At 42.9% G+C, this 25947-nt stretch overlaps 1 protein-coding gene across 1 annotated transcript in view; it reads left to right on the top strand.

The window, feature by feature from the left end:
- Positions 1-25947, top strand: part of DGKD (diacylglycerol kinase delta) — a 1200459-nt gene that overhangs the window by 834908 nt on the left and 339604 nt on the right. The window contains exon 10 of the mRNA XM_044070581.1: positions 13953-14061. Coding sequence (XP_043926516.1) covers positions 13953-14061 — 109 coding nt within the window. The remainder of the gene's footprint in view (positions 1-13952; positions 14062-25947) is intronic.

The following is a 25947-nucleotide window of genomic DNA, read 5'->3' as shown; positions in this document are numbered from 1 at the left end:
GCGGAGGAATCCATTCCCTCTGCTTCTCCTCCTGAGGAGTTTTCCTTTGGGGAAACGCTTCATTCCATGAGGGAACACTTCAAATGGCAAGGCCAAGAATACTCAGATTCTAGGAAAAGGTTAAGGGAATTTTTAAAACTACGTCAGCATAGACCCTTAGCTATTCCTCCAGTTTTAAATGTTTTAGATGATGTGTACTTAGAATATAGTGTTTCCCCTGACTCCCTCCCCCCTGCCCCTGTCAAGCCAGACAGGTACTACAGGGTCCCAGACACATATCAATTTCTGTACAAGGGCCATACTGCTGACCCTGAAACTATTTCTCAGGGGGCCTAAAGGGGTTTCCTCCACTACTGCTAAGAATCCACTTCCTTCGGAAAGAGATTCTAGGGCTTTAGAAAGGTGGGGCAAGAAAGTATATACATCTTCCACCCTTTCTATGCGAGCATTAAATTGTCATTTTCATATGATTCAGTATCAGGAATACATGTTGGATGACTTGCAAAAGAAATTGGCTTCCCCTGAACCATTAGATAGGAAGGGCTTACAGGAATTGGTTCATAATACTCAGCAGGTTAGCAACCATTTCCTTCAGTGTGGATATGATGCATTGGAAGCTTCATGTAGAGCAGCAATGACAGGTGCGGTCATACGCAGACATGCTTGGTTAAAGGAACAAACATTGCCAGACCATGTGAAAATTAAGCTTTTGGATGCACCACTAGAGAAACATAAGCTATTTGGTGCTACTGCACAAGAGGTTTTAAAGAAAATAGAGGAAAAGGCAAAATCAGTGCAAACAGTCAAAGATTTCCTCCAGGTACAGCCTCCAAGATTCAGCAGGAATTGGCCTTCTAAGCATTGGGCCTTTCCAGACACAAACAAATTTCAAAGAGGCAAAAACAGACGTGGCAGAGGTAGAGGGCAAACTCGAGGCTCCTACAGAGGACGCCAATGGCAGCCTCCGAACCAGAGAGGTGGGGCAGGACCTTCTACTGCTCCGCAGGGACAATGTCAATGACTTGACTTTGACTCCGCCATCCAGGGCTCAATTAGAAGCACCTTTGGGCGGAAAATTATCTTTATTCTCACAAAATTGGCACAATATTACAAAGGACAAATGGATACTGGACATAATAGTCAAAGGATACAGACTCCATTTTCATACACTACCAACAAGACATGGCAGGCCAAACCTGCCACCAAATCAAAGGGCAGAGGCACTCAAACAGATAACAAACCTACTTCAAATAAGAGCAATAGAGAAGGTTCCTTCTGCAGAACAAGGCCAAGGATTTATTCAAGACTGTTCCTTGTTCCAAGAAAAGAAAGCCAATGGAGACCCATTCTGGACTTGTCCGCACTGAATACTTACCTTATTGTGCCAAAATTCAAAATGCTGACTTTACAGCAACTCCTTCCCATGCTGGGCAAGGGGTCTTGGCTGGTAACTCTGGATCTCAAGGAGGCATACCTGCATGTCCCAGTCAGACAAAGTTGCAGAAGATACCTCAGATTTCTTGCAGGCTCAGAGCTTTATCAATTCTCAGCATTGCCCTTTGGCTTATCTACTGCACCCAGAGTGTTCACGAAATGCCTGGCATCAGTAATTGCGCATTGCAGACTCCAGGGGATACAAATATACCCTTACCTGGACGACTGCCTTATACAAGCGGACAGCCAACAAGCCTTGTTAAAAAACTTGGACTACGTCATTCACCTACTGCAGGCCTTGGGATACACAGTCAATATAAAGAAATCAAGTCTCGTACCATCCCAACAAATACCTTTCCTGGGTGCCACACTGGACACAAACACCCAGATGGCGTTTCTGACAAAAGAAAAACAAAAGCAATTACCAGAATACTTCAGAAAATTGGCAACACACACCCAGATGACTGCAAGGAAAATCCTGCAGGCCCTGGGTTTCATGGCATCTTGCATTCTTCTGATCCCACACGCAAAGCTGCATATGAGGAAACTACAATGGTATCTACAAAGTTTATGGTCTCAACACAGCCACAGCCTGGAAGCATTGATCCCACTCATTCCATGCCTCCAAAAGGAATTTCTGTGGTGGGCTCAAGCAAGCCAGATAAACAAAGGTCTGCCTTTCAGCAAGCCTCATACAAGTCAAAACATAACAACAGAAGCCTCAGACCATGGATGGGGGGCGCACATGGAGGGCAGATGCATTCAAGGACAATGGACACAAAAAGAAAAGCACCTGCTCATCAACCAAAAAGAAATGCTGGCAGTGATGCATGCAATCAAGGCCTTCGAAAAGTTCATGCATCAGGGCCATCTACTAATAAAGACAGACAATACCACAGTTATGTGGTACATAAACAAGCAAGGAGGTACCCATTTCTACCCTCTTTGCAGACTGCTACATGGAGCTCCATGCATACATTTTCCAAACATTACAACCTGCCTTTATATTCCAGATCCAGAGCAGGGTTTGCTTCTGCAGTCCTGCAGGGCATTTTAGCTACACCATCTTTGCCTTAGTGCCTACCACCCCCAGGTTGGCTATGGTATTCAACCCATATGTAAGAACTGCAGTTGCATCCTTGAAGGACATAGTACAGTTTTGTACCTACCATAAATGTAGATGTCCGATAGGTATGCAACTGCAGTCAGGTTTTCCCTCCCACCTACCCCTCTGTGGTATTCCTTTGGGTTTCTACCCCTCATTTTAGCTACCTGGGGTAATCTTTTATGGTGTATTTGTTTTTATGTTATTGTACTTGTCTGGAATTTTTTTTTTCTTTATTTTCAAAATTTAGTCTTCCTTAGAGGGCACCTGGCATCTGGGGCAAGAAACACTGAAGAAGATGGCGTCGGCTGACGCTTTTATACCCCAGGCGCTCTGACGTCGGGGAAAGGGCGACATCAGCCGACGCCGGACCCAGACTTTGGAATCCGGCCGACCGAAGGGCTGCCTGAGGCAGGACAACCTATATGTAAGAACTGCAGTTGCATACCTATCGGACATCTACATTTATGGTAGGTACAAAACTGTACTTTTTGAGGGCTGGTGCATGCAGATATCACTTTTATGGCCCACGTTCTGCTAGCCATGTCAGGCGTCCCATGCACCATACAGTGACTGAAATCTTTTGTATACTGACCGGACATTTGGGTAGCAAGAGGGAGTAAACCCATATGTACTGAATACTGCAATATGGAAGAGAAGAACATCTATGGTTATGGTAAGAGTTTATATAACTTTTCTTTTTTGAAAGTGCCCTGATACCTTCGGAGAAGGTCAAGGTTGGCTAGATATTTAAAAAAAGAGAGAGTGTGTGCGTGTGTGTGTGTGTGTGTGTGTGTGTGTGTGTGTGTGTGTGTGTGTGTGTGTGTGTGTGTTTTGCAGCTTCCACTGTGGGGCAAATACTGAAAATCCATTGCTCACTATGATTTTGTCTATTTGTGTGTGTTTCATTAGTTTGTTTTCTAGAAGAACAACCTTTAGTTTTGTGGAGATTTAATATTAGACATTTTCTTGCAACTAGGTGAATATTTGAAAAATGGCACAGGTGAATGCTTTTTCATTATACCTGGAGTATTATTCAAAATTCCAAAGTACTAGGTCATCAGCGTACTTTAGCATCTTAATGCTGAGTGGCGACTGAGAGACGGCGTTATTAAAAATAGAAAGCAGTAGTGGAATCACTTGTGATCCATGAGAAATTCCTGATATTTAGGAAAGAATGGAGGGATGGATTCCCCCATTCTCACCCTGTATGTTCTTTTTGCAAAACAGTTGTTGAAATGGAATAAATTTAGAGCTGTCAGTTCAGGTAGTTTTTTATGTGGAACAGTCAGAAGCTTTAAGTTGATATATACAACTCCTATTAGAAGACCAAGGTCTGTGGCTGTGTAGGTGTTTTGGGGAAGTGAGTAGTACTGTATATGATGTCCTTCAAGGATGCATCTGCAGTCCTTACATATGGGTTGTCCTGCCTCAGGCAGCCCTTCGGTCGGCCGGATTCCAAAGTCTGGGTCCGGCGTCGGCTGATGTCGCCCTTTCCCCGACGTCAGAGTGCCTGGGGTATAAAAGTGTCAGCCGACGCCATCTTCCTCAGTCTTTCTTGCCGCGTGGTGCCTGAAGAAGAAGCAGTTTGCAAGTGCCAGTCGGCCAGCTCCTGTAACTTCAGCTACCGAAGACTTCAAAAAGCTAAGTACCCCGTTGGGGACTCTTTCTTGCCTCAGCCGATGTCAGATCAAACGCTTAAAGTTAATAATTGCTTGACTTGTGGGAAACAAATACCTCAAAAGGATTTCCATTCCTACTGCCTCCCCTGCCTAGGCCCAGACCACGACGTCTCGGCCTGTACTGCCTGTGCCTCCTTTAATCGACGCACTCTTTCGGTCGGAGTTTGCAGAGGAATTTTTTGGGGCTAGTTTCTCTTACACTATGCCGTTGGAGACTCCGACTTCTCATTTAACCAAAAAACGGAAGGACAAGGACCGACACATGCGGACCGTGGTTTCGGCTGAAACCACGCCTAGGCCTACCGCGAGTGTCTCGGTCTCGGCTGAAACCGAGTCCTTGGTACTTCCGACCATAGAAATCGCACAACCGACAACCTCGGCCCCGGAGGCCTCTTCTGAGTCGGTTATAGATTTACCCTCGGAAAACGGTGTTCAGGAATCTACCGACACAATTCCCCTAGACAAAACTACACCAGCACGTGGAGCAGCCAGGCCTCCTGCATCCATGTCCATAAAAGTATTCACTAGGGCTAAAGCTGCTAAGCAACAAAAATCTCTGCCTCCCAAGACTATTTCTCAGGGATCCACTACAGGTTCACAGATACTAAGTTTGGCTGAGGATCTTATTTCCTTAATTAGGGGCTCTCAGCCTCATCCGGACAGGGGCTCTCAACCTCCACTAGACAAAAGGCCCAGGGTTGAGTCCGCTGATCCTCAGTCCTCTGATGAGGCCTCTGATGGCTCTGTTCTGGGGACAAAATGCTCTACACCGGAAGTATATCCATCATTGGTGAGATCAGACCATAAATTAATCTCACTGGAGATCCACATCCCGCCCCCACCCCCAGCAAAAAAGACCACAGTGAAGAACTTCTCAAAAAGCAAACTTCACACTTCTTAAGACTGGAGTGGTATCCTTCAAGGCCCCCGAGCCAGTGGAAACCACAACCCACGCTGCTGAAACCCTTACAAATGCCTTCTATGAGCACCTCCAGGAATGTATGGATCAAGCAATCCCTAATAAAATCAAGACCCTTTCCACCAAAGGCAGGCGCCCGGTCTGGTGGACTCCAGCCATAAACAAACTCTACAACAAGAGGAGAAAGCTACTACATGACAGAGCAAAATCCCTAAATGGGAAGGCATCTCTGATCAATACTAGCAAAAAACTACGATCACTCATAAAATCATCCAAGGCCAACTTTGAGAGAAAAATCGCTAATGACACAAAAGACAATCATAAAGCCTTCTTTAGCTATGTTAGAAACCTGGGTGGAAACTCCCAGATATGCTCAGAATTAGTCCAAAATGATAAAAAAATCACTGAACCCACAGACATTGCCAACATACTGGCAGACAGGTCCAGTGCAAATTTCTCCCCCCCCCCCCAAAAGGAGAAATATCTATCCCACCAGAGTCTAGCCTCCCAAACATCTCAGATGCCCAGGTGAGAGCTGCTCTCTCTAAAGCAAAAAACACAGCATCAATGGGACCGGACGGTGTCCCTGGCTGTGTGCTACATGAACTCAATGAGGAACTAAACCCACACATAAGGCTGCTGTTTAATCTTAGCCTTACTACAGGATACGTACCCAAAGAATGGCGTACGGCAACTGTGGTCCCACTCCACAAAGGCGGTGCTTCTACGGACCCTGGAAATTACTGCCCCATAAGCTTGACGAGCCTTGTCTGCAAAGCTATGGAGAGGATCATAATGGAACTCATAAATAAAGACATTGGGGACCTACAGACACTGGATCCTACCCAATTTGGCTTTGTCAAGGACAGATCCTGCCTCTTGAACTTGGTCGACTTTTTCGAAACAGTCACTAAGGCCATTGATGAGGGTAAGGCAGTTCACACAGCCTACCTTGACCTAGCAAAAGCATTCGACACAATACCACACTCGGGCATCATAGAAAAGCTCACCAGCTTAGATGTAAACCCATATGTCACAAGATGGGTTGCAAACTGGCTCAAGGACAGAACACACAGGGTTAGAGTTGCTGGTGCCATGTCAGACTCTAAGCCGGTCACGTGCGGTGTCCCACAGGGCTCAGTCCTGGGCCCCCTCTTGTTCGGCATTTATTTTTCTGATGTGCAGGCAAACATAGGGGGATTGTGGCTGACAAAATTTGCAGATGACTGCAAACTGGGCACCATAATTGACACTCCATCAGACACAGACATCCTCCAGAAAGGTCTCATAGAAATGGATAACTGGTGCCAGAGCCATGGCCTTAAGCTAAATGCCAAAAAATGTATAGTCATACCCTTTGGGAAAAACAAGGTAACCCATAATTACCACATAGGTGGTAATCCATTAAACATGGAAGAAGTTATCAGGGACCTGGGGACCCAAGTTGACAGTAACCTCTCTTTTGACACTCACATTGCCAAAGTGGTTAGGAAGACCTTTTACATTGCCCACCTGATCATGAAGGGATTCACATCCAGATCAGGAGAGGTCATTGTACCCTGTACTCTTCACTTATCAGACCAATGATTGAGTACAACGCCCCATTCGGAATGTACCTTACCCGACACCTGCAGCAGTTGGAAAGACCCCAAAAGTTCCTCACCAAAAGGATAAAGGGGCTCAAACATATGTCATACGATGCCCGACTGAAGAAACTCCAGCTCTATTCAGTCGCATACCGTCTGCTCAGAGGTGATCTGTGCCTGACATACAAGGCCATGTCCAACCCGGAATTAATGGACATGCTCCACCTCAAAAATCCAAATCCACCAGAGCCACGAGCAAGAGACTTAAACCTCAACACGGATATAAATAGGACATGCTGGAGGGACAGATTCATCACCCAGAGACTCCCTACACTATGGAACAGAATCCCAGTCCATGTGAGGCAGAGCCCCTCACTGACTCTGTTCAAGAGAAATCTTGACGAGTGGATGGGAGATCGTAGGTTTACCCCGGGAATCATTTCTGTATCACTGCTGGACAGAGGCACAGCAAACTAATGGGTATAGTATTCTCATCTTAAGGGGTGGTGAAAGCCACACACACTCTGGCTAGGCTTATAAATGCCCTAGGGCAGATAGCCTAGTATGAACCTATGAACCTATGAACTACCAGGAGGAGGCCTTCACGGCCTATGAGGATTTTGATGCAGAGGAATCTATTCCCTCTGCCTCCCCTCCTGAAGAGCTGTCCTTTGGGGAGACCCTTCACTCCATGAGAGAGCATTTCCAATGGCAGGGCCAGGAATTCTCCGATTCCAGGAAGAGATTAAGGACTTTCCTTCATTTACCTCAGCATAGACCTTTGGCTATTCCTCCTGTTTTAAGCTTCATTTGATGTGTATTCTGAGTCTAGCACTACCCCTGACACCCTTCCTCCGGCTCCTGTTAAGCACGATAGGTACTACAGGGTCCCGGACTCACATCATTTCCTTTACAAGGCCCACTCTGCTGACCCAGAAACTATTTCCCAGGGTCCTAAAGGGGTTGCAGCTGCCATTACTAAAAATCCACTCCCCTCTGAAAGGGAGTCCAGGGCTTTAGAGAGATGGGGTAAAAAAGTGTATACTTCTTCCACTCTGTCCATGAGGGCTTTAAATTGTCAATTTCATATGATACAGTACCAAGAGTATTTGTTAGATGAATTGCAGAAAAAACTGTCTTCTCCTGAACCCCTAGATCATAAGTCACAACAGGTTAGCAACCATTTCTTGCAGTGTGGTTATGATGCATTGGAAGCTTCATGTAGGTCAGCAATGACAGGTGCAGTCATACGTAGACATGCTTGGCTGAAGGAACAATCTCTTCCAGATCATGTTAAGGCTAAGCTTCTGAATGCTCCACTGGAAAAGCAAAAGTTATTTGGCTCTACTGCTCAGGAGGTCTTAAAGAAATTTGAGGAAAAGGCTAAATCTGTACAAACAGTCAAAGATTTCCTCCAGGTACAACCACCAAGATTCAGCAGAAATTGGCCTTCTAAGAATTGGTCCTTTCCAGAAGAGAGATTTCAGAGGCAAGAACAGGCGTGCCAGAGGTAGAGGGCAAGCTAGAGGCTCCTACAGAGGACGTCAATGGCAGCCTCCTAACCAGTGAGGTAGTGCAGGACCAACAACCGCTACACAAGGACAGACTCAATGACTTCACCTTGACCCCGCCGACCAGGGCTCAATTAGAAGCACCTTTGGGCGGAAAGTTGTCTTTATTCTCAAGAAATTGACACAGTATTACAAGGGACAAATGGGCACTGCAAATAATAGACAAAGGATACAGGTTCCATTTCCATACATTACCAGAAAGAAAGAGAATGCCAAACCTGCCACCGAATCAAAGGGCAGAGGCTTTAAAACAAATTGCCAACCTATTGCAAATGAAAGCTATAGAAATGGTTCCTCTCGCAGAACAAGGCCAAGGATTTTATTCCAGACTATTCCTTGTACCAAGAAAAGAAAAACAATGGAGGCCTATTTTCGATTTGTCCGCACTGAATACTTATCTCATTGTGCCAAAATTCAAAATGCTGACCCTACAGCAACTCCTTCCCATGCTGGGCAAGGGGTCTTGGCTGGTAACTCAAGACCTCAAGGAGGCATGCTTGCATGTCCCTATCAGACAAAGTTGCAGAAGACACCTCAGATTTCTTGCAGGTTCAGAGCATTATCAATTCTCAGCATTGCCCTTTGGCTTATCTGCTGTGCCCAGAGTATTCACGAAATGCCTGGCATCAGTAATTGCACACTGCAGACTTCAGGGGATTCAAATAAACCCGTATCTGGATGACTGCCTTATACAAGCGGACAGCCAACAAGTTATGGTGAAACATTTGAATTATGCCACCCGCCTACTGCAGGCCTTGGGATACACAGTCAACATTCACAAGTCAAGACTTGTGCCATCCCAAAGAATAACTTTTCTGGGTGCGGAACTAGATACAACCACCCAAATGGCTTTTCTCACAGAAGAAAAACAAAGACAACTACCGGATTACTTCAAAAACCTGACAAAACAAACTCAGATGACTGCAAGGAAAATCCTGCAGGCCCTGGGTTACATGGCATCGTGCATTCTTCTGATTCCACAAGCAAGGCTGCATATGAGAAAACTACAAAGGTACCTAAGGAGTTTATGGTCTCAGCACAATCACAGCCTGGAAGCTTTGATACCACTCATTCCATGCCTTCAAAAGGAATTTCTGTGGTGGGCCCAAGCAAGCCAGTCAAACAGGGGTCTGCCTGTCAGCAAACCAGTAACCAGCCAAACCATTACCTTGGACGCTTCAGACCATGGTTGGGGAGCGCATATGGAGGACAGATGCATCCAAGGACTACGGTCTCAGAAAGAATTGCACATGCACATAAACCAAAAGGAAATGCTGGCAGTGATACATGCAATCGAGGCCTTCAAGCACTTTCTACATCAAAGCCACCTGCTAATAAGGACAGACAATACCACAGTTATGTGGTACATAAACAAGCAAGGAGGTACCCATTCCTACCCTCTTTGCAGGCTAGCAATGAATCTTTGGGAACTTTCCCTAAAACTCAATATAGAGCTGCAATCCCAGTTTGTGCCAGGAAAAGACAATATACTGGCGGACAGCCTAAGCAGAAATACCATGGATCCACACGAATGGATGCTGCACCCAGACATCTTCCTTCAGATAACACAATCATGGGGGAGGCTGGACATAGATCTTTTTGCCTCCCACCACAATCATCAGTTGAAGAAATTCTGCTCAAGGACATACCACCCACAAGCATGGAAAGTGGACGCCCTCTCTTTCAGCTGGAATACTCCAACAGTGTATGCATTTCCACCACTTCCACTAATGACCAAGGTCTTACTGAAAATCAGGACAGAGCAGCCAAAAGTGATTCTAATAGCCCCGGATTGGCCAAGGCAGCACTGGTACCCACTGTTACGGAGCCTGTCACACACGAAACCGTGGCCTCTACCACAATGGTCACTCCTTCTGACACAGCACAATTACAAAACTCTGCACTCCAGCCTGAGAACCCTGCAGCTGACAGCCTGGTGAATACCTTGACTCCTCACCAGGAAAAGCTATCCAAGAGAGTGAAGGATATCATCATGGAAGCTCGCAGACCTTTCACGAGAAAGGCATATTCAGCAAAATGGAAAAGATTCCACACTTGGAGCACCGCAAAGGGCCTAGATGCCACAGTGATGAGCATGGCACATATCCTGGAATACTTGGCAGAAATGCTCCACAATGGCCTTTCTTACTCTTCCATAAAAATTCATGCTTCAGCAATTTCAGCAGAATACAATACTGATCCACATGTCTTCTCTCATCCTCTCCTAAGGCAGTTTCTGAGAGGAATTAAAAACATCAATCCTCCAAGAAAACCACCAGTGCCTACATGGGACCTTAACTTCATGTTGGAAAAGTTGACTCTACCTCCCTTTGAACCAGCAGCATCTTCAGAGTTACAGTTCCTGTCTTGGAAGACTGCCTTCCTTCTGGCCATAACCTCAGCAAGAAGAGTATCTGAATTGCAGGCACTCATGGCAGTACAACCATTCCTTATTTTTCATCAGGACAGAGTCTCTTTGAGAACCAATCCTTCATTCATGCCAAAGGTGGTATCCAGGGTCTCATTGAACCAAGCTATTCACCTGCCTACCTTCTTTCCAAATCCACAAAACAAGGGGGAGAAACTCCTGCGTACCCTGGACATTCACAGACAGTTGTGCTACTACTTGGACAGAACTAAGACTTTCAGAAAAACTGACCAGCTGTTGGTAGCATATGCTGCAGGTATTCAAGGAAAAGCAATTTCCAAACAGACAATTTCAAAATGGATAGGAAATTGCATTCGATTCTGCTACTCTTATCATGGAAAAGCTGTGCCAACTAACATCAGACCTCATTCCACCAGAGCCACAGCCACCTCCACAGCCTTTTTAAGAGGGGTGGCTACCAAGGACATTTTAGAAGCTGCTACATGGAGCTCCGTGCATACATTTTCCAAGCATTACAATTTACCCTTATATTCCAGATCCAGAGCAGGCTTTGCTACGGCAGTCCTGCAGGGCATTTTAGCTACACCATCTTTTTCTTAGATCCTACCACCCCCAGCTTGGCTATGGTATTCTACCCATATGCAAGGACTGCAGATGCATCCTTGAAGGACAGTACAGTTTTGTACCTACCATAAATGTAGATGTCCGATAGATATGCATCTGCAGTCAGGTTTACCCTCCCTCCTTCCCCTCTGTGGTATTTCTAGGGTACTTACCCCTTTTATAGCTAGCTGGGGTTATCTATTATGGTGTATTTGTTTTATATTACTGTGCATGTTTGGAATATTTTGCATTTCTCCAAATTTAGCCTTCCTTAGAGGGCACCTGGCATCTGGGGCAAGAAAAACTGAGGAAGATGGCGTCGGCTGACACTTTTATACCCCAGGCGCTCTGACGTCGGGGAAAGGGCGACATCAGCCGACGCCGGACCCAGACTTTGGAATCCGGCCAACCGAAGGGCTGCCTGAGGCAGGACAACCCATATGTAAGGACTGCAGATGCATACCTATCGGACATCTACATTTATGGTAGGTACAAAACTGTACTTTTCTAAAACCATGTTTTTTGTCACAAAATTAGGCTGTAGTCCTTGAGGTGCTGTTTAATTTGAGTTCCAACTACTTTTTGTCAGCTTTTTGTGAAGATAGGATACAACAATGATGGATTTATAGGACTAAGGAGGTGTTTTGGACACATTTTAGACTATAAACAGCTATCACATATTTCCACTGCTTTAGAAATGCATTTATGTTTATATATTGATACATAACAATATGTTAAAGAAGGATATTCTCCCTGGGTTGGCGCTCATGCTTTTGGTATCAATATTCTGAAGTCTGTATTCTAAATTGGCCCTATAGGACCTGAGCACAGGTAATAACCAAACTATGAAACTTCAGCAAGCTCTGGTGAATTTGGGAAATTGGACCTTGGCTGTCAGTAGCCCATAAACAGTGTTTAAGTTTGTGAAGTAACAGTTATAAATGAGAGTGATTTCTAGATGTAAGTTCCTAAAAGGATCCAAGAAAGTAGAAAAAGAATATGTTAAAAGCAGGCATTGCTTGACAAATGCAGCGGAGGTGTTCTCTGGTATTTTGTCATTTATTTGAGTGTTAATGTTGCTTTGTTGTTCTGTTTGCTGTTAAAGTCTCTAGAAGTAGAATAGTGAGTCTTTGCGAATTTTTGTTAAGTTTACATTACCATTTAGTCAGTTAGTATTGCTGGCAGAGGTATGTTAAAAGGCAGCAAGCCTTGCCTTTTTGTGAATACCTTTAGCCTGTTTTACAGTAACCCATTTAGGGCATGTGCCTTTGTAAAGGGCAGTGCAGTCAGGAGTAGGTTACTGCTGAGAATGTTAGCAGCAGCAGAACTCTGCTCCCTTTTATTGTACCTGATCTGTCATTCCTGAAGACCTCAAATTTAGAGAGTGAGGTATAGGAAATAACATTGTGCCAGTTAAGTCAGGGTATTTGAGCTAGGACAGTTTGCTGAAGAGAAGACTGTGCTAGGGTTGTTAACCTGTTTTAGTTGCAGAAGAGAAGGGAGTAGATAGAAGTATAAGAAGACTGTTCTCTCTGTTCAGATAGCACTAATAAAGATGCTGAAGTTCCCATGTTCCTGGATCTGTATGTAGGAAAGAATTTGGAGCTCAGAGCTGCAACATTTATGAATAAATGGTTTTATCTTGGGGGAATGCATGCAAATCAGGTTTGTACCAAAAACAAGGTAAAAGATGGAGATTGCTATATGGATGCACTGTAGAGACAAAGGGTATGTGAATATAGTCATAGTATAGGAGGAGTGAAAAACATAGTAACATTACATTGAGTCAGGTGCTGAAGTACCCCAAAAAGTTTGAGAGAATGCTTTCTTGTCTGTATGTTGTCATTGTGATGCTTATAGGATGCAGGAGAAGGTATGAAGTCAGAAGAATATCTTTACAACAGAGACAGCAAGTACATCAACTTTGAAATGTTCAGTCACATTGTCACACAGCATATCTCTTATCACAGCTTTCCTCACACCATTGCTCTGTCTTCTCTCACATTTTAGCCCAATCATGTACTCTGCCATCATATCTCAGTCACTGTCTTTCACATTGTATCCCAGTCACCTACTCTTGACATCATGACCTGCCACCTCTCACATTGTGAGATAGACACCTCCCTCTCACATTTTTATCTGATCACCTTCTCTTACATTGTGACCCGGTTGCCTAATCTGACTTCGTGACCTGGCCACATCCCCTCTCTCTTTCTGTCTCACATCGTGACCCAGTTCTGTCTTCTTACACCATGATCTAGTCACCTCCCATCACATTATGACCCAGCCACCCCTCCCTCATGCCCTCTCCCTAGTCTTCTGTCACATAAACACCCATCCACGTCTTTTTGCATTGCCACCTAAAACCCCTCCCTTCACATCACGATGCATTCAGCTCCTATCACTGGCTCTTACTGCCGTGCTCCTACTTGGTGTCCTTACTTGGGTCTAAATATCTTTGTCATGCTATGACCCTCTATGCAAGATTACTTGATGCTTTTTGGCACCACCACTGCCCACCCTCACTGTCTTAGGAGGTGCTTAGCCACATCGTCTCTACCTACCCATTTTATTATGCTTGCGTGTCTGATGCTGTCATGATATTGTAGGAGTTTGCAGCTTGCACACTGATCTAACTCTATTGTATGTTAACTTTGTTGCAGTTTACGCTTGTTTCAGAAGTTCGACACCTTCCGAATACTGGTTTGTGGGGGAGATGGCAGCATGGGCTGGGTGCTTTCTGAAATTGATTGTCTCAATCTTCACAAACAGGTACCTGTTTTTTTTGTTCTTTTCAGTTATGTCATTTTAGTTTTTTCTTTTTTAATTTAAAGAATTCATCAACTGTTGCTGTAATAGTATACAGGTGTTTGAGATTCAGTGGCAGATTTATATGTAACACAGTTTTTTTTCACATTTTTATCAAAGGCATTTAACTGATGGTAACTCCCCTAGGATATGCCAGAAACCGTAGGAGGAGCATCATTAGTCCTTGTCCAAAACACACATCTAACTTTGATTTGCAGTTTTGATTTATCTGCCTAAACACTACAGACAGTTGTCTTATTTTGAGTTAGACTTAGAGCAGGAACATTTCATACAAGGCTTATTGATGTTTTTGTGGCTGGTCTCTTATGATATTCATCTGTTTCTCATGTGCTGTGGACTTCTTTGTTGTTTGTTTGGTCTGGTGAGATGTGTGTACCAGGAGACACTAGGAACATTATAGTGACCACTGAAGGTAGTTCAGCAGAAGCCTCAAATGAAATGGACATCAGGGCCGGGCACTGGTCAAGTGCCTCTGAGAAGCTGAGTTCCTCAGACCAAGGACCGCAAGGAGAGTTATCTGACTCACTGCTCTCCATCAGCTTCTCTTTATGCTTCTCCTTTTTTCATTTTTGAGGGCATATCTATGTAGCCAGTGTGCAAGTCTGAAGACATGGTAGAGTTACTTAAAATGGCCACTAGTTTCTTTTTGTTCAGGTAGGCCATGACCGTCTTATGTCTGGACCTGTTGGTCTTGGGTCTGAATCTCTGACAAAAATATTAAAATTAGTGGCATCGTGCTCTAACTTCAAGCAGTGAATGCACTGATCATGGGAGTCTGTATAGGGGGTCTGATTTCTGCAAGTACAACAACTAACTATAGCAGGGTGAACATGCCCTACATCTCCATACTGCATGCTCATTTCAGACATCTAATTAATCTTTTTTACTAGCAGTTCAAGTAACAAAAGACTAAGAAAAATGGAAGTAAAGTTATCCTTGATGGGATGCTTATCTGCTCAGGTCTTCAGTGTGAACTGAAGGATTTATGAATACATTCTTTGTATCAAATGACACAGTGCATATCACTGAACACAGAGAAAAAAAATAATGCCACCCGTATAGCAAGAAAATGAAGTGTCTGAGGTAGCGAGATCTCAGCTGTGAAAGTCTAGCAAGGTGTCTGACCTCAGCCTGTAGCAGAGTTTCTTGAAGTTATGACTGCGGCAATGACCGCACTTAAATTCCATGCTGAGCTCCAGTAAAAACTGTGCTACCTTTTTAGGTCTCAGAACTGTAGCCAGTGTCCTAGTTGACAAATTCAGTTCCACTTTCACCCCTGCCACTCAACCCCATATTCCCACTCCTGAATCACTATAAACTTCCCTTCCTACAAAATTTCAATTAACCAGATCCCAGAAGCTATATCCAAAATTAGAAAACAATAGTTTCATAAGCTTGGACAGTATTCCAGAGCATCTCATGTTTAGTACAAAGTGCAGCACTGATAAAGATCTAAACCTTTTCAAACTTACTCTCCATAGGGTGTGTAGCTGTCCTCTGAACAATGGTCGTTATTGTGCCACCCTACAAGCATGACTCCTTTGCAGACCCTAGCAGTTGTCATCCTGTTAGCCTCACCATCATCTGCTATATGCTGACATAACATAAACTGGTCAGCTTCATAAACAATGAAATTGATGACCGAGAAACTGTTGACCCTAGTTAATTTTGCTTTGTAAAATGTAGATCCTGTCTTCTTAATCAGGTAAATTTTTTTTCGAAATTGTAATAGGTACCATCAACAAAGCCCTTTCTGTCCGTACTGCATATCCAGATATTGTTAAAACCTTTGATATTATTCCCAGAGCCAGTGTTATTGACAAACTCACTAGTTTAAACATAAACCCCATTGTCATCCATTGCACTGAAAATTAGCTGTCGAAGCACACACAGTAAGAGCAAGATTCCAGAAGAGTTGCTCTCAGTGTATGTCTGCCCGGATTTGGAAAGACTTGCTCTTAGTGTAAGTGACTTGCTTCACTGTAAGGCCCGTCTGTAAGCAAGCTTGTACCAGGGGCCAGATTCCAAAACAGCTGCTCTCAGGCTATTGTCAGTATAATTGGTCACTTACACTGAGAGCAAGTCTTTTGGAATCAAGCCCCAAGAATTGGTTGTATTTATTTATTTATTTTACATTTAGTTACTGGAAAAGTCCGACTCGGTGAAGACCTATTTTCAGTGGAGACCCTGGGAGAAAAGCTCCACATGTAACATAAAAGTATATAAAAACTTATTATAGCAATAACCCACGCCTGGGTGTGGGTAATGCTAAATTTACCCACGGTTGGCGTGGTTCGCCCTCGGGGACCAAACAAAGCCAACCGTGGGTAAAGTTAGCATTACCCACACCCAGAAGTGGTTATTGCTATTATCATGACATTATTTAAGAAAAGAAACTGTTACTTTTCTTAAATAATGGCATAGTATAATGCCTGTTTACTGCCCTTCCGCAGATGTCTGGCATCCGCGGCAGTTCTGATGTACTGCGTGCCTGCGCAGTACATCAGAACTGAGCAACTGAGAGAAAGCAAGATCTCCGTTGCTTTTTTGTTCGCTATGTTAAATGAGTTAAACATAGCGATACAATTTTAAAATAAGCAACGGACATCTCCGTTGCTTATTTTAAACTGTCTCGCTATGTTAAACTCATTTAACATAGCGAACACTAAAAGCAACGGAGATCTTGCTTTCTCCGTTTTTTAAACACTGTCTCGCTATGTTAAATGGGTTTAACATGGCGAGACAGCTTTTAAAATAAGCAACGCAGTCAGTTGCTTATGTTAAACTGTCTCGCTATGTTAAACCCATTTAACATAGCGAACAATGTTCAAAATCGAGTTATACTAATGGAAAAAAGTCCGGGCGACCGGACCTTTTTCCATTAGTATAACTCGATTTACAACGGGCACGCTGGCCAATCAGCGTGCACGTTTTGGGGGGATCATGGTATAATACAAAATTTTACAATATAGTCGATAACTTTTTTTGACAGTATACATATTGCAGAAGGCAATTTTACAGAGAAAGCAGTACATACATGTTTTTAAAATAATAATTCGGGAAAATTTACAAAACATTAAGTAAGTTTAATTATAGGTAGTAGTCAACAAGAGCAAGCAATTTTACAGACGCTTAGCCTGGACTAGTACAGGTACAAAGGCAAGAGTCATTAAGGAAACTTTTAAGGGAATTTTTAAACTGATGGGCATTGCAAGTAGTTCTAATAATAAGAGGAAGTGAATTCCAGACTTTTGCTACATAGTGGGAGTATAGAGAATCACCAATAGTGTTGGTGGATTTGCTCACTTGTAGTAGTGATTTATTTTTAGATCTAAGACTGCGGTTAGTAAAATAAGATTGCAAAATGTTTAACAGAGTTGGAGTTTTATCAGCCTGATGTAATAATTTGTGTGCTATAATTAGTTGATTGTAGGATAGTAGTTGTGGTAGTTCTAGCCAAGATAGTTTTTTTAAGGAGTAACAGTGTTGTGTCTGATGTGGACAGTCAGTAGCAAATTTTGCTATATTGTTATAGCATATTTCAAGTTTCTTTAAATCTGTCTTAAGATTAACAAAAACTGGGGAGGTATACAGCAAGGTTGACAGGAGATGGATTTTGGAAATAACAGTCCGAGAAGTATCAGGTATTTTTTGTTACTGTATAAGATACCCATTTTTTATGAACTTTCTTGATTGTTTGCGATATATGTAGATCAAATCTTAGATTATTGTCAATTGTTACACCAAGTAATTTTGCTTAAAGTTCATGGATGATTTTTGTGTAATTGCCAGTAGTAATATAGAAGGTGGTAGGGGTGGGTGAGGATCTAGTAGTTTGGAAGATCATAAGTACTTGCTCATCTAAAAGTCACATCACTGGTAGTACTCCTCAGGGATGTATCCAAGTCCTCCCCACTTCGACATCTACCATTTTTATGTGAACAAAGATACAAAAGGTCTGCGGCTAGCCAGATTTGACTGTGACTCCAAACTGGGTGCTGTTGTTGACTTTTCCATGGATACTCAGCCACCAAGACGGGGCTTGCCAAAAAATGCCTTGCTTAATACAGACATTGTCATTAGAAATGTAGGTACTTTCATCAGCATTGAACTATTCTGCAGTTGTCATGCTTTATTTGTAGTTAGGAGATCCTTCTACCTTTCCTAGTTCATTACAAACGGTACTCAAGGTCCATGGATGTCATAATCCCTATGTATTCTTCCCTCTGCATAGATTACATTGCACTCTAAACATGTTTCTCATCTAGGAAGACTGTAATTTCTAAAAAAAGAGCAAACAAAACAAAAAAGCCTTCCCACATAGAGTAACTGCTCTCAACGTTTCTGCTTCTACATGGTGATCTCTGACCCTTCCGGGCTATGAAAGATCTCCTCCTACTAGACCTCCTTCACCTCAGAAATACTGCTAAGACTAAAAACAGTGGCTCTAAGTACCAACCTGCAGCTTCACTGCAATATAAATAAGAGCTGTTGGAGTTTCCTCACTCAAATAATCCCTGCCTATCCTTGCATATCAAACGTGTAACACATTTTCTTCTTTCAAGCTCTGCTTTGATGGTTCAGTGGGCATCCAGTAATTTACTCCTGGGATAAGCAGAATGGCTGTTGTTGAGTACGTTGACAATTCTACATACTAAACTCTCTTGCATTGCATGGCTGGGCTGTATATGGTTCACCAGGCCACCTGTCTAGTAAGAACCTGTAAACTTTATATTCTGTTCTTATGGTAATTTGGCTACAGAACGATAGTTTTTTCTTACCTTTTCTGTTGGCTGGAGTTTACAGTTGTGAAAAAAATGTCATTGTCCTTTTCCTTTGTCCATTGCGTTTCTTACTTTTGTACCAGTACAGCGTGACTCCATTGTTTTCAGAGTTTCTCTGCAGAAAGCACATCACTCCCACCAGTGTCATGTGATGTTTGCTGTGTCTGCTGTACATGGAAAAGTACCAACTCTTGCATTTTCTTTTGTTAAATTTAACAGTGCAACTAATTACAAATGGCAAAAAGTACTGAAAGACTTCATACTGGTTGAAATGGAAGTAAAAATGTGTCTTCCTCAAACTGTTTCTTTTTCTCAGTCTAAGAAGAAACAACATTCAGAGTATAAGAAGCGCAGAGAGAGAGGAAGAAGAAGAAAGGTAGGGAACTGAGTGTTTCTTCCAAGTAAAGGAAGAGGTAGGAAATTTCTCTGTTTTGCCTATGCACACCACACTTGCATCTCTTCAGGCTTCAAAGATGCCATCAGGTCTCCTCAAAGTAGAACAATACTTGGAAACTCTGTTGCCATTTTTGAGGATTCTTATCCCTTTGGGGCAAGAGTCGTCAGATTCAAAGGTCAGTTCCGCCTTTCTGTCTTCCATGGTGTAAAATATTTTTGTAGTTTCTGTTGATGATCGTCATAGTCAGTGTTGCAGTATTTCATTTATTTGTAGCCATTCAGTCCGATGTGCTTCACATGTGTTCAGTACACTCTCAGTTGATCAGTTTGCTCATGTTTCCAGAGATCCTTTTCTCCTTCCAGTCAGATAAGTATCCCGTTGGGAAATTTACCTACTAATTTAATGTTCAGAAAAGTAAACAATTGCTTGAAGTGTGGGAAGCAAATCCCACATAAAGATTTTTCTCTCGTTTCGTCGGTTCTGCTTGGGGCCTCAACATGACATATCTAGTTATCCTGATTGTGCAAAATTCCATGCAGAAACTCTCAAAACTAGGGCCAAGGTACTTGCAGCCCATATGGAGTCATCATCTTCAGCTTCCTCGGAGACATCACAATCCACTGCTACCGAAGGGCATCCACAGACTGCAGCACACTCTACCGTCATTCCAGAAAAAACTCAGAAAGATGAAAAGACTAAGGATTCTGATGTTTCAGAAAAAGCCCCAACTTCTGCTTTTAAGTCAACAGACGACCTAGGTGAGGTGTCTTTGCAGCCCCCTGGTCAGGTGAGGTCAAGACCCTCTAGCTCAACCTCTTGGAGGCTGCCATGGCTTCCGGCCTGCCTTTGAATGCCAACATGATTTACACATTATTTGGATCTGAGGTCGCTCCCCGGGTCTCTGCTTCTAGCATCTGCACTGTGTCTTACCAAGGAGACTCCTTGTCTTCTCCAACTACCAAGGTCACAACCAAAATTGTGGTCCCACAACTGCATTTTTCCGTCACCCCTGTAAAACGGACAACCAAACCAAAACAAGTCACTTTGTTTACATCACCACAACCTCCAGCCACCTATACTCAGGTCGAAGCCCAAGACTGTTTTAAAATACCTCAGGAGTTGATGGCTTTCTTGAAATCTGGAGATTCATCCCATTCATACACCTCCAAAGTCTCTCCGTCTAAAAGGAGCATGGAAGTGTTTTTTTAAGAAGAGGAAGATTCCTCTAGAGGAGATTTTTTCTGCAGATTGTCCTCTTATCTCTGTCATCCCCTTTCTGCCTCCTTTGATTTCCTTCTTTTCACTCAAATTCAGACAGCTGGGAAGGTAATGCTGTCCTCAGGCATCATACTGCTTGCTCACTGATTAGAAAGACCTGAAGATGGCTCCGACTGAACACTTCTTATACACTGACATCCAGATGTCAGTCACTGTAGTCCATTAGCTAGAGATGATGCAAAGACTCTGGAAGTCAGGCTGGCTGCGAGCTTATGAATGACAGGAGGAATCAAGAATCAGTACTGTAACGTTGATCGACTCAAACATCTGCAGTTATGGTAACTGGGACACAACTGTACTTCACCCTTGGTGCCCAGTGCACAGCTGTCATCTCTCTTAAGTAAGCTGGCATCTTTGTTGTTGGTCCCTCTAGCACTGGTGATTAATATCAGACAAACATCATATTTTTTCCAGTCACTGTTCCAACTACACTGCATTCTGCAACCTCACAAGATGAGCTGGTTCAGGCGAGGGATTCTTTATCAGCTTTTTTGAAATAGATATTTTGATGAACCACAGACTATCCTAAAATTCAGATACTTGCACTATCTATTATAACCAGGTTTTATTGCTTCAGGTCAAATCCTGTGAAGGTTTTTCCTAGTAACAACCTCACAAGATTAGCTGAGCATTTCTTTGCTAGCCTTTTTTGAAGACATGGTTGTTTTGATGAACCACAGAAATATCTAAATTTATGATGTGCATTGAATTTCTCTGCTCTAGTATTTTTCTGTCATCTCTTCTTAAGACAAAGTGCATATAATTATATCTGACCTAAAGTACTGCTACTTAACCGCACCCATTCCTGAATATGCTGCTGTAATATATATATATATATATATATATATATATATATATATATATATATATATATATATAATATTTTTATTTCTTAATTATCTGCTTTATTTGTCCTCACTTTGTATGTAGTGCTGCAAATATTACCAGAGTGTTCAGTATGTTGTACAAGTATTACTGTAAGTAGTTCTTGTGGTGCTGTGTATGTAATGCTGTTAAATGTTATCCATGTATTCTCTATGTTATATATGCACTACTGTTATTTTTTCTGGAGTTTTTCTCAGTGGACCTCTACTGAAAAGAGTTTATTTTGCCCAGTCAGACTTTTCAAGTAAACAAGTGGAGTAAATAATAAAATAAAAAATGTACATGAGCACAAGAGGACCCAATTTAAATTATAGTAATAGGAGGAGTAGAATTCAGGCTTCAGGCTGGCATATTCCTGACTGTGCTGTAGCCATTCTATGCATAAATAGTGGACCAGATGCTGAAATAACTGACCAGAGAGTCCAAGCTCCATCCATTTGACATCTGGGTGAATGTATTGAGACACAGGAACAAGGCAAGTAAATTCTACCAATGATTGTATGCACAGTAGTCAGGCTCAAAGGATGAGTGGTAGCATTTATCCATGTTTCCTGATTCAGCACATTAAAACCAAAATAATTGTACATGTTAGTCCCCATTGAGACAAAATATAATCAATAGTCCCTTTTACTAGTCTTGGGGGGGGGTACCCCTTTCCAAAAACATTCCAGCCACAACATCTAGTTCTTTGAGTACTTCAGTGTAATTAGAAGTCATTCTAGCTGCCCTAATACAATACAGTAAAAGAGACTATTGATTATATATTGTTTCTGTGGGGGACCTTATACAAACCATTATTAGGAGTTGGGTTAGGTCCTATTATGGAAAGCAAGAATGAAGGTAATTTTACTAGATCTAAGGTTTTGAAGTATTGTCCTTATTCACCAATGATCAAAGATGTGATGGTCAAGAATTGGAATATTTTAAGGAGCGATGTGGACATATATAACCATTTAGGGGAATAGTCCAACTTTCGTATATAAAACAGGGGGCAATATAAAGGCTAACTTGGAGAATAATAGGCATAGGAAAAAAACAAGAAGTACTCAAGGTACAAATAAAATGCAGTTCTTGTAATCAATGTGGGTGCATTTATGAAAAAAGTGAAACGCGGCTGGAAAATATTAATATCACTAAGGTTATATTTCATACAGGGAATTGCAGTACAAAAAGTGTAGTTTATTTGGCTATGTGTTTAACCTGCCCGGCATATTACGTAGGGAAAACAGGTCTTTGAAAAACTGAATATATGAACACACCTACGAAATTAGGAAGCAAAATAGAAATAATGCCTTGTACAGGCACTTAGAACATAACACGTCACACCTTTAGATTTACTATTTTTGAAAAGCTGCACATTAACCCTAGGGGAGGTAATGTTAATCTTATTTTAGAAGAAAAAGAAGCAATTTGGCAATCAAAATTAAATGCTTGTAGCCCCCCCCCCCCGGGTCTTAATGATTTTATATCCCTTAAGCCAACTTTAGAGGTTAGGGCATAAAGTGACACGTTTTATATTATATTTATTACATAATTCCATATGGGGATGCACAAGCCAGTGTATTTCTTTGTGCCAGTCCCAAGCCCGGATAAATGGGGAGGGTTGCGTCAGGAAGGGCATCCGGCATAAAATTTTGCCAAATCATACATGCAGACAACAGTACAGAAATACATACTGGATCGATCGAGACCCGGGTTAACAACGACTGCCACCAGTACTGTTGGCCAACAGGGTGCTGGCGGAAATTGGTCTACTGTTGACCGAAGGAGGAGAAGAGAAGAAAGGCATGCCCGAAGGCAGGTAAAGGCTAGGACTGTGTTAGTGAGGGTCAGAACTTTGAATGTTGGCAGTATGACTGATATAGGGAGAGAGCTAGCTGATATGATGGACCGAAGGAAGTTTAGTATATTGTGTGTTCAAGAGACCAGATGGAAGGGGAGCAAGGCTAGGTGTATCAGAGGCAGTTTCAAATTGTTTTATCATGGTGTGGATGGGAGGAGAAATGGCGTAGGCATTATCCTGAAGGAACAGTATTCTAAGAGTGTTTTGGAGGTGAAAAGAGTGTTGGATAGAGTGTTGTTTATGAAGCTGGAAATTGATGGTGTAATGATGAATGTTGTTAGTGCATATGCTCCACAAGTTGGGTGTGCGATGGATGAGAAAGAAAAATTTTGGAGTGAGTTGGATGAAGTGGTGATGACTGTATCAAAGGGTAAGAGACTGATGATTGGAGCAGATTTCAATGGGCATGTTGGTGAAGGGAACAGAGGGGATGAGGAAGTGATGGGTAAGGTGTGGTGTTAAGCAAAGGAATGCAGAGGGTCAGATGGTCGTGGATTTTGCGAAAAGGATGGACATGGCTGTGGTGAATACGTATTTTAACAAGAGGGAGGAGCATAGGGTGACATACAAGAGTGGAGGAAGATGCATACAGGTGGATTATATCTTATGTAGAAGGGCCAGTCTGAAGAAGATTGGAGACTGTAAAGTGGTGACAGGGGAAAGTGTAGTTAGGCAGCATAGGATGGTGGTTTGTAGGATGACATTAGTGATCTAGAAGAGGTGGACGAGTGTGAGGGTAGCACCAAGGATCAAATGGTGGAAATTGAAAAAGGGTAATTGTGAGGTGATGTTCAGGGAAGAGTTAAGACAGGCACTGGGTGGCAGTGAAGTGTTACCGAATAGCTGGGTAACTACAGCAGAGCTAGTAAGAGAGATGGCTAGAAAGGTGCTTGGTGTGATATCTGGAAAGAGGAAGGAGGACAAGGAGACCTGGTGGTGGAATGAAGAAGTACAGGAGAGTATACAGAGAAAGAGGTTGGTGAAGAAGAAGTGGGATTGTCAAAGAGATGAAGAAAGTAGACAAGAGTATAAGGAGATGAGGTGCATGGCAAAGAGAGAGGTGGCGAAGGCTAAGGATAAGGTGTATGAAGAGTTGTATAAAAGGTTGGACGCTAAGGAGGGAGAAAAAGACCTGTACCGATTGGCTAGACAGAGGGACCGAGCTAGTAAAGATGTGCACCAGGTAAGGGTGATAAAGGATAATGAGGGAAACATACTCACAAGCAAGGAGAGTGTGTTGAGCAGATGGAAAGAGTACTTTGAGGGGTTGATGAATGAAGAGAATGAGAGGGAGAGACGGTTGGATGATGTGCAGACAGTGAATCATGAAGTGCAGTGGATTAGCAAGGAGGAAGTAAGGATAGATATGAAGAGCATGAAGAACGGAATGGCTGTTGGTCTAGATGACATACCTGTGGAAGCATGGAGGTGTTTAGGTGAAATGGCAGTGGAGTTTTTAACTAGATTGTTTAATGAAATCTTGGAAAGTGAGAGGATGCCTGAGGAATGGAGAAAAAGTGTTTTGGTACCGATTTTTAAGAATAAGGGTGATGTGCAGAGCTGTAGTAAACTACAGAGGGATTAAACTAATCAGTCACAGCATGAAGTTATGGGAAAGAGTAGTGGAAGCTCGGTTAAGAAGGGAGGTGATGATTAGTGATCAGCAGTATAGTTTCATGCCAGGAAAGAGCACTACAGATGCGATGTTTGCTCTGAGAGTGTTGATGGAGAAGTACAGAGAAGGTCAGAAGAAGTTGCATTGTGTCTTTGTGGATTTAGAGAAAGCATATGACAGGGTGCCTAGAGAGGAGTTGTGGTATTGTATGAGGAAGTCGGGAGTGTCAGAGAAGTATGTAAGAGTGGTACAGGATATGTACGAGGGTAGTGTGACAGCGGTGTGGTCTGCGGTGGGAGTGACGGATGCGTTTAAGGTGGAGGTGGGATTACATCAAGGATCAGCTCTGAGCCCTTTGTTATTTGCAATGGTGATGGACAGGTTGACAGACGAGATCAGACAGGAGTCCCCATGGACTATGATGTTTGCAGATGACATTGTGATCTGTAGTGAGAGTAGGGAACAGGTGGAGGAGACCCTGGAGAGGTGGAGATATGATCTAGAGAGAAGAGGAATGAAGGTCAGCAGGACTAAGACAGAATATATGTGTGTGAATGAGAGGGAGGATAGAGGAATGGTGAGGATGCAGGGAGTAGAGGTGGCGAAGGTGGATGAGTTTTAAGTACTTGGGATCAACAGTTCAGAGTAATGGTGAGTGTGGACGAGAGGTGAAGAAGAGAGTACAGGCAGGATGAAGTGGGTGGAGAAGAGTGTCAGGAGTGATTTGTGGCATACGAGTACCAGTAAGAGTGAAAGGGAAGGTCTACAAGAGGGTAGTGAGACCAGCTATGTTATATGGGTTGGAGACAGTGGCATTGTCAAAAAGACAGGAGTCAGAGCTTGACGTGGCAGAGTTGAAGATGTTAAGATTTGCACTGGGTTTGACGAGGATGGACAGGATTAGGAATAAGTATATTAGAGGGTCAGCCCAGGTTGGAAGGTTTGGAGACAAAGCCAGAGAGGCAAGATTACGTTGGTTTGGACATGTGCTGAGGAGGGATGCAAAGTATATTGGGAAAAAGATGCT

Source organism: Protopterus annectens, chromosome 4.part1 (genome assembly GCF_019279795.1).
Source record: "Protopterus annectens isolate FY-2018-M chromosome 4.part1, PAN1.0, whole genome shotgun sequence".
Classification (NCBI taxonomy): Eukaryota; Metazoa; Chordata; order Ceratodontiformes; family Protopteridae; genus Protopterus; species Protopterus annectens.
The sequence above is the reverse complement of the archived record's forward strand: the minus strand, read 5'-3'. Positions and strand labels throughout refer to the sequence as shown.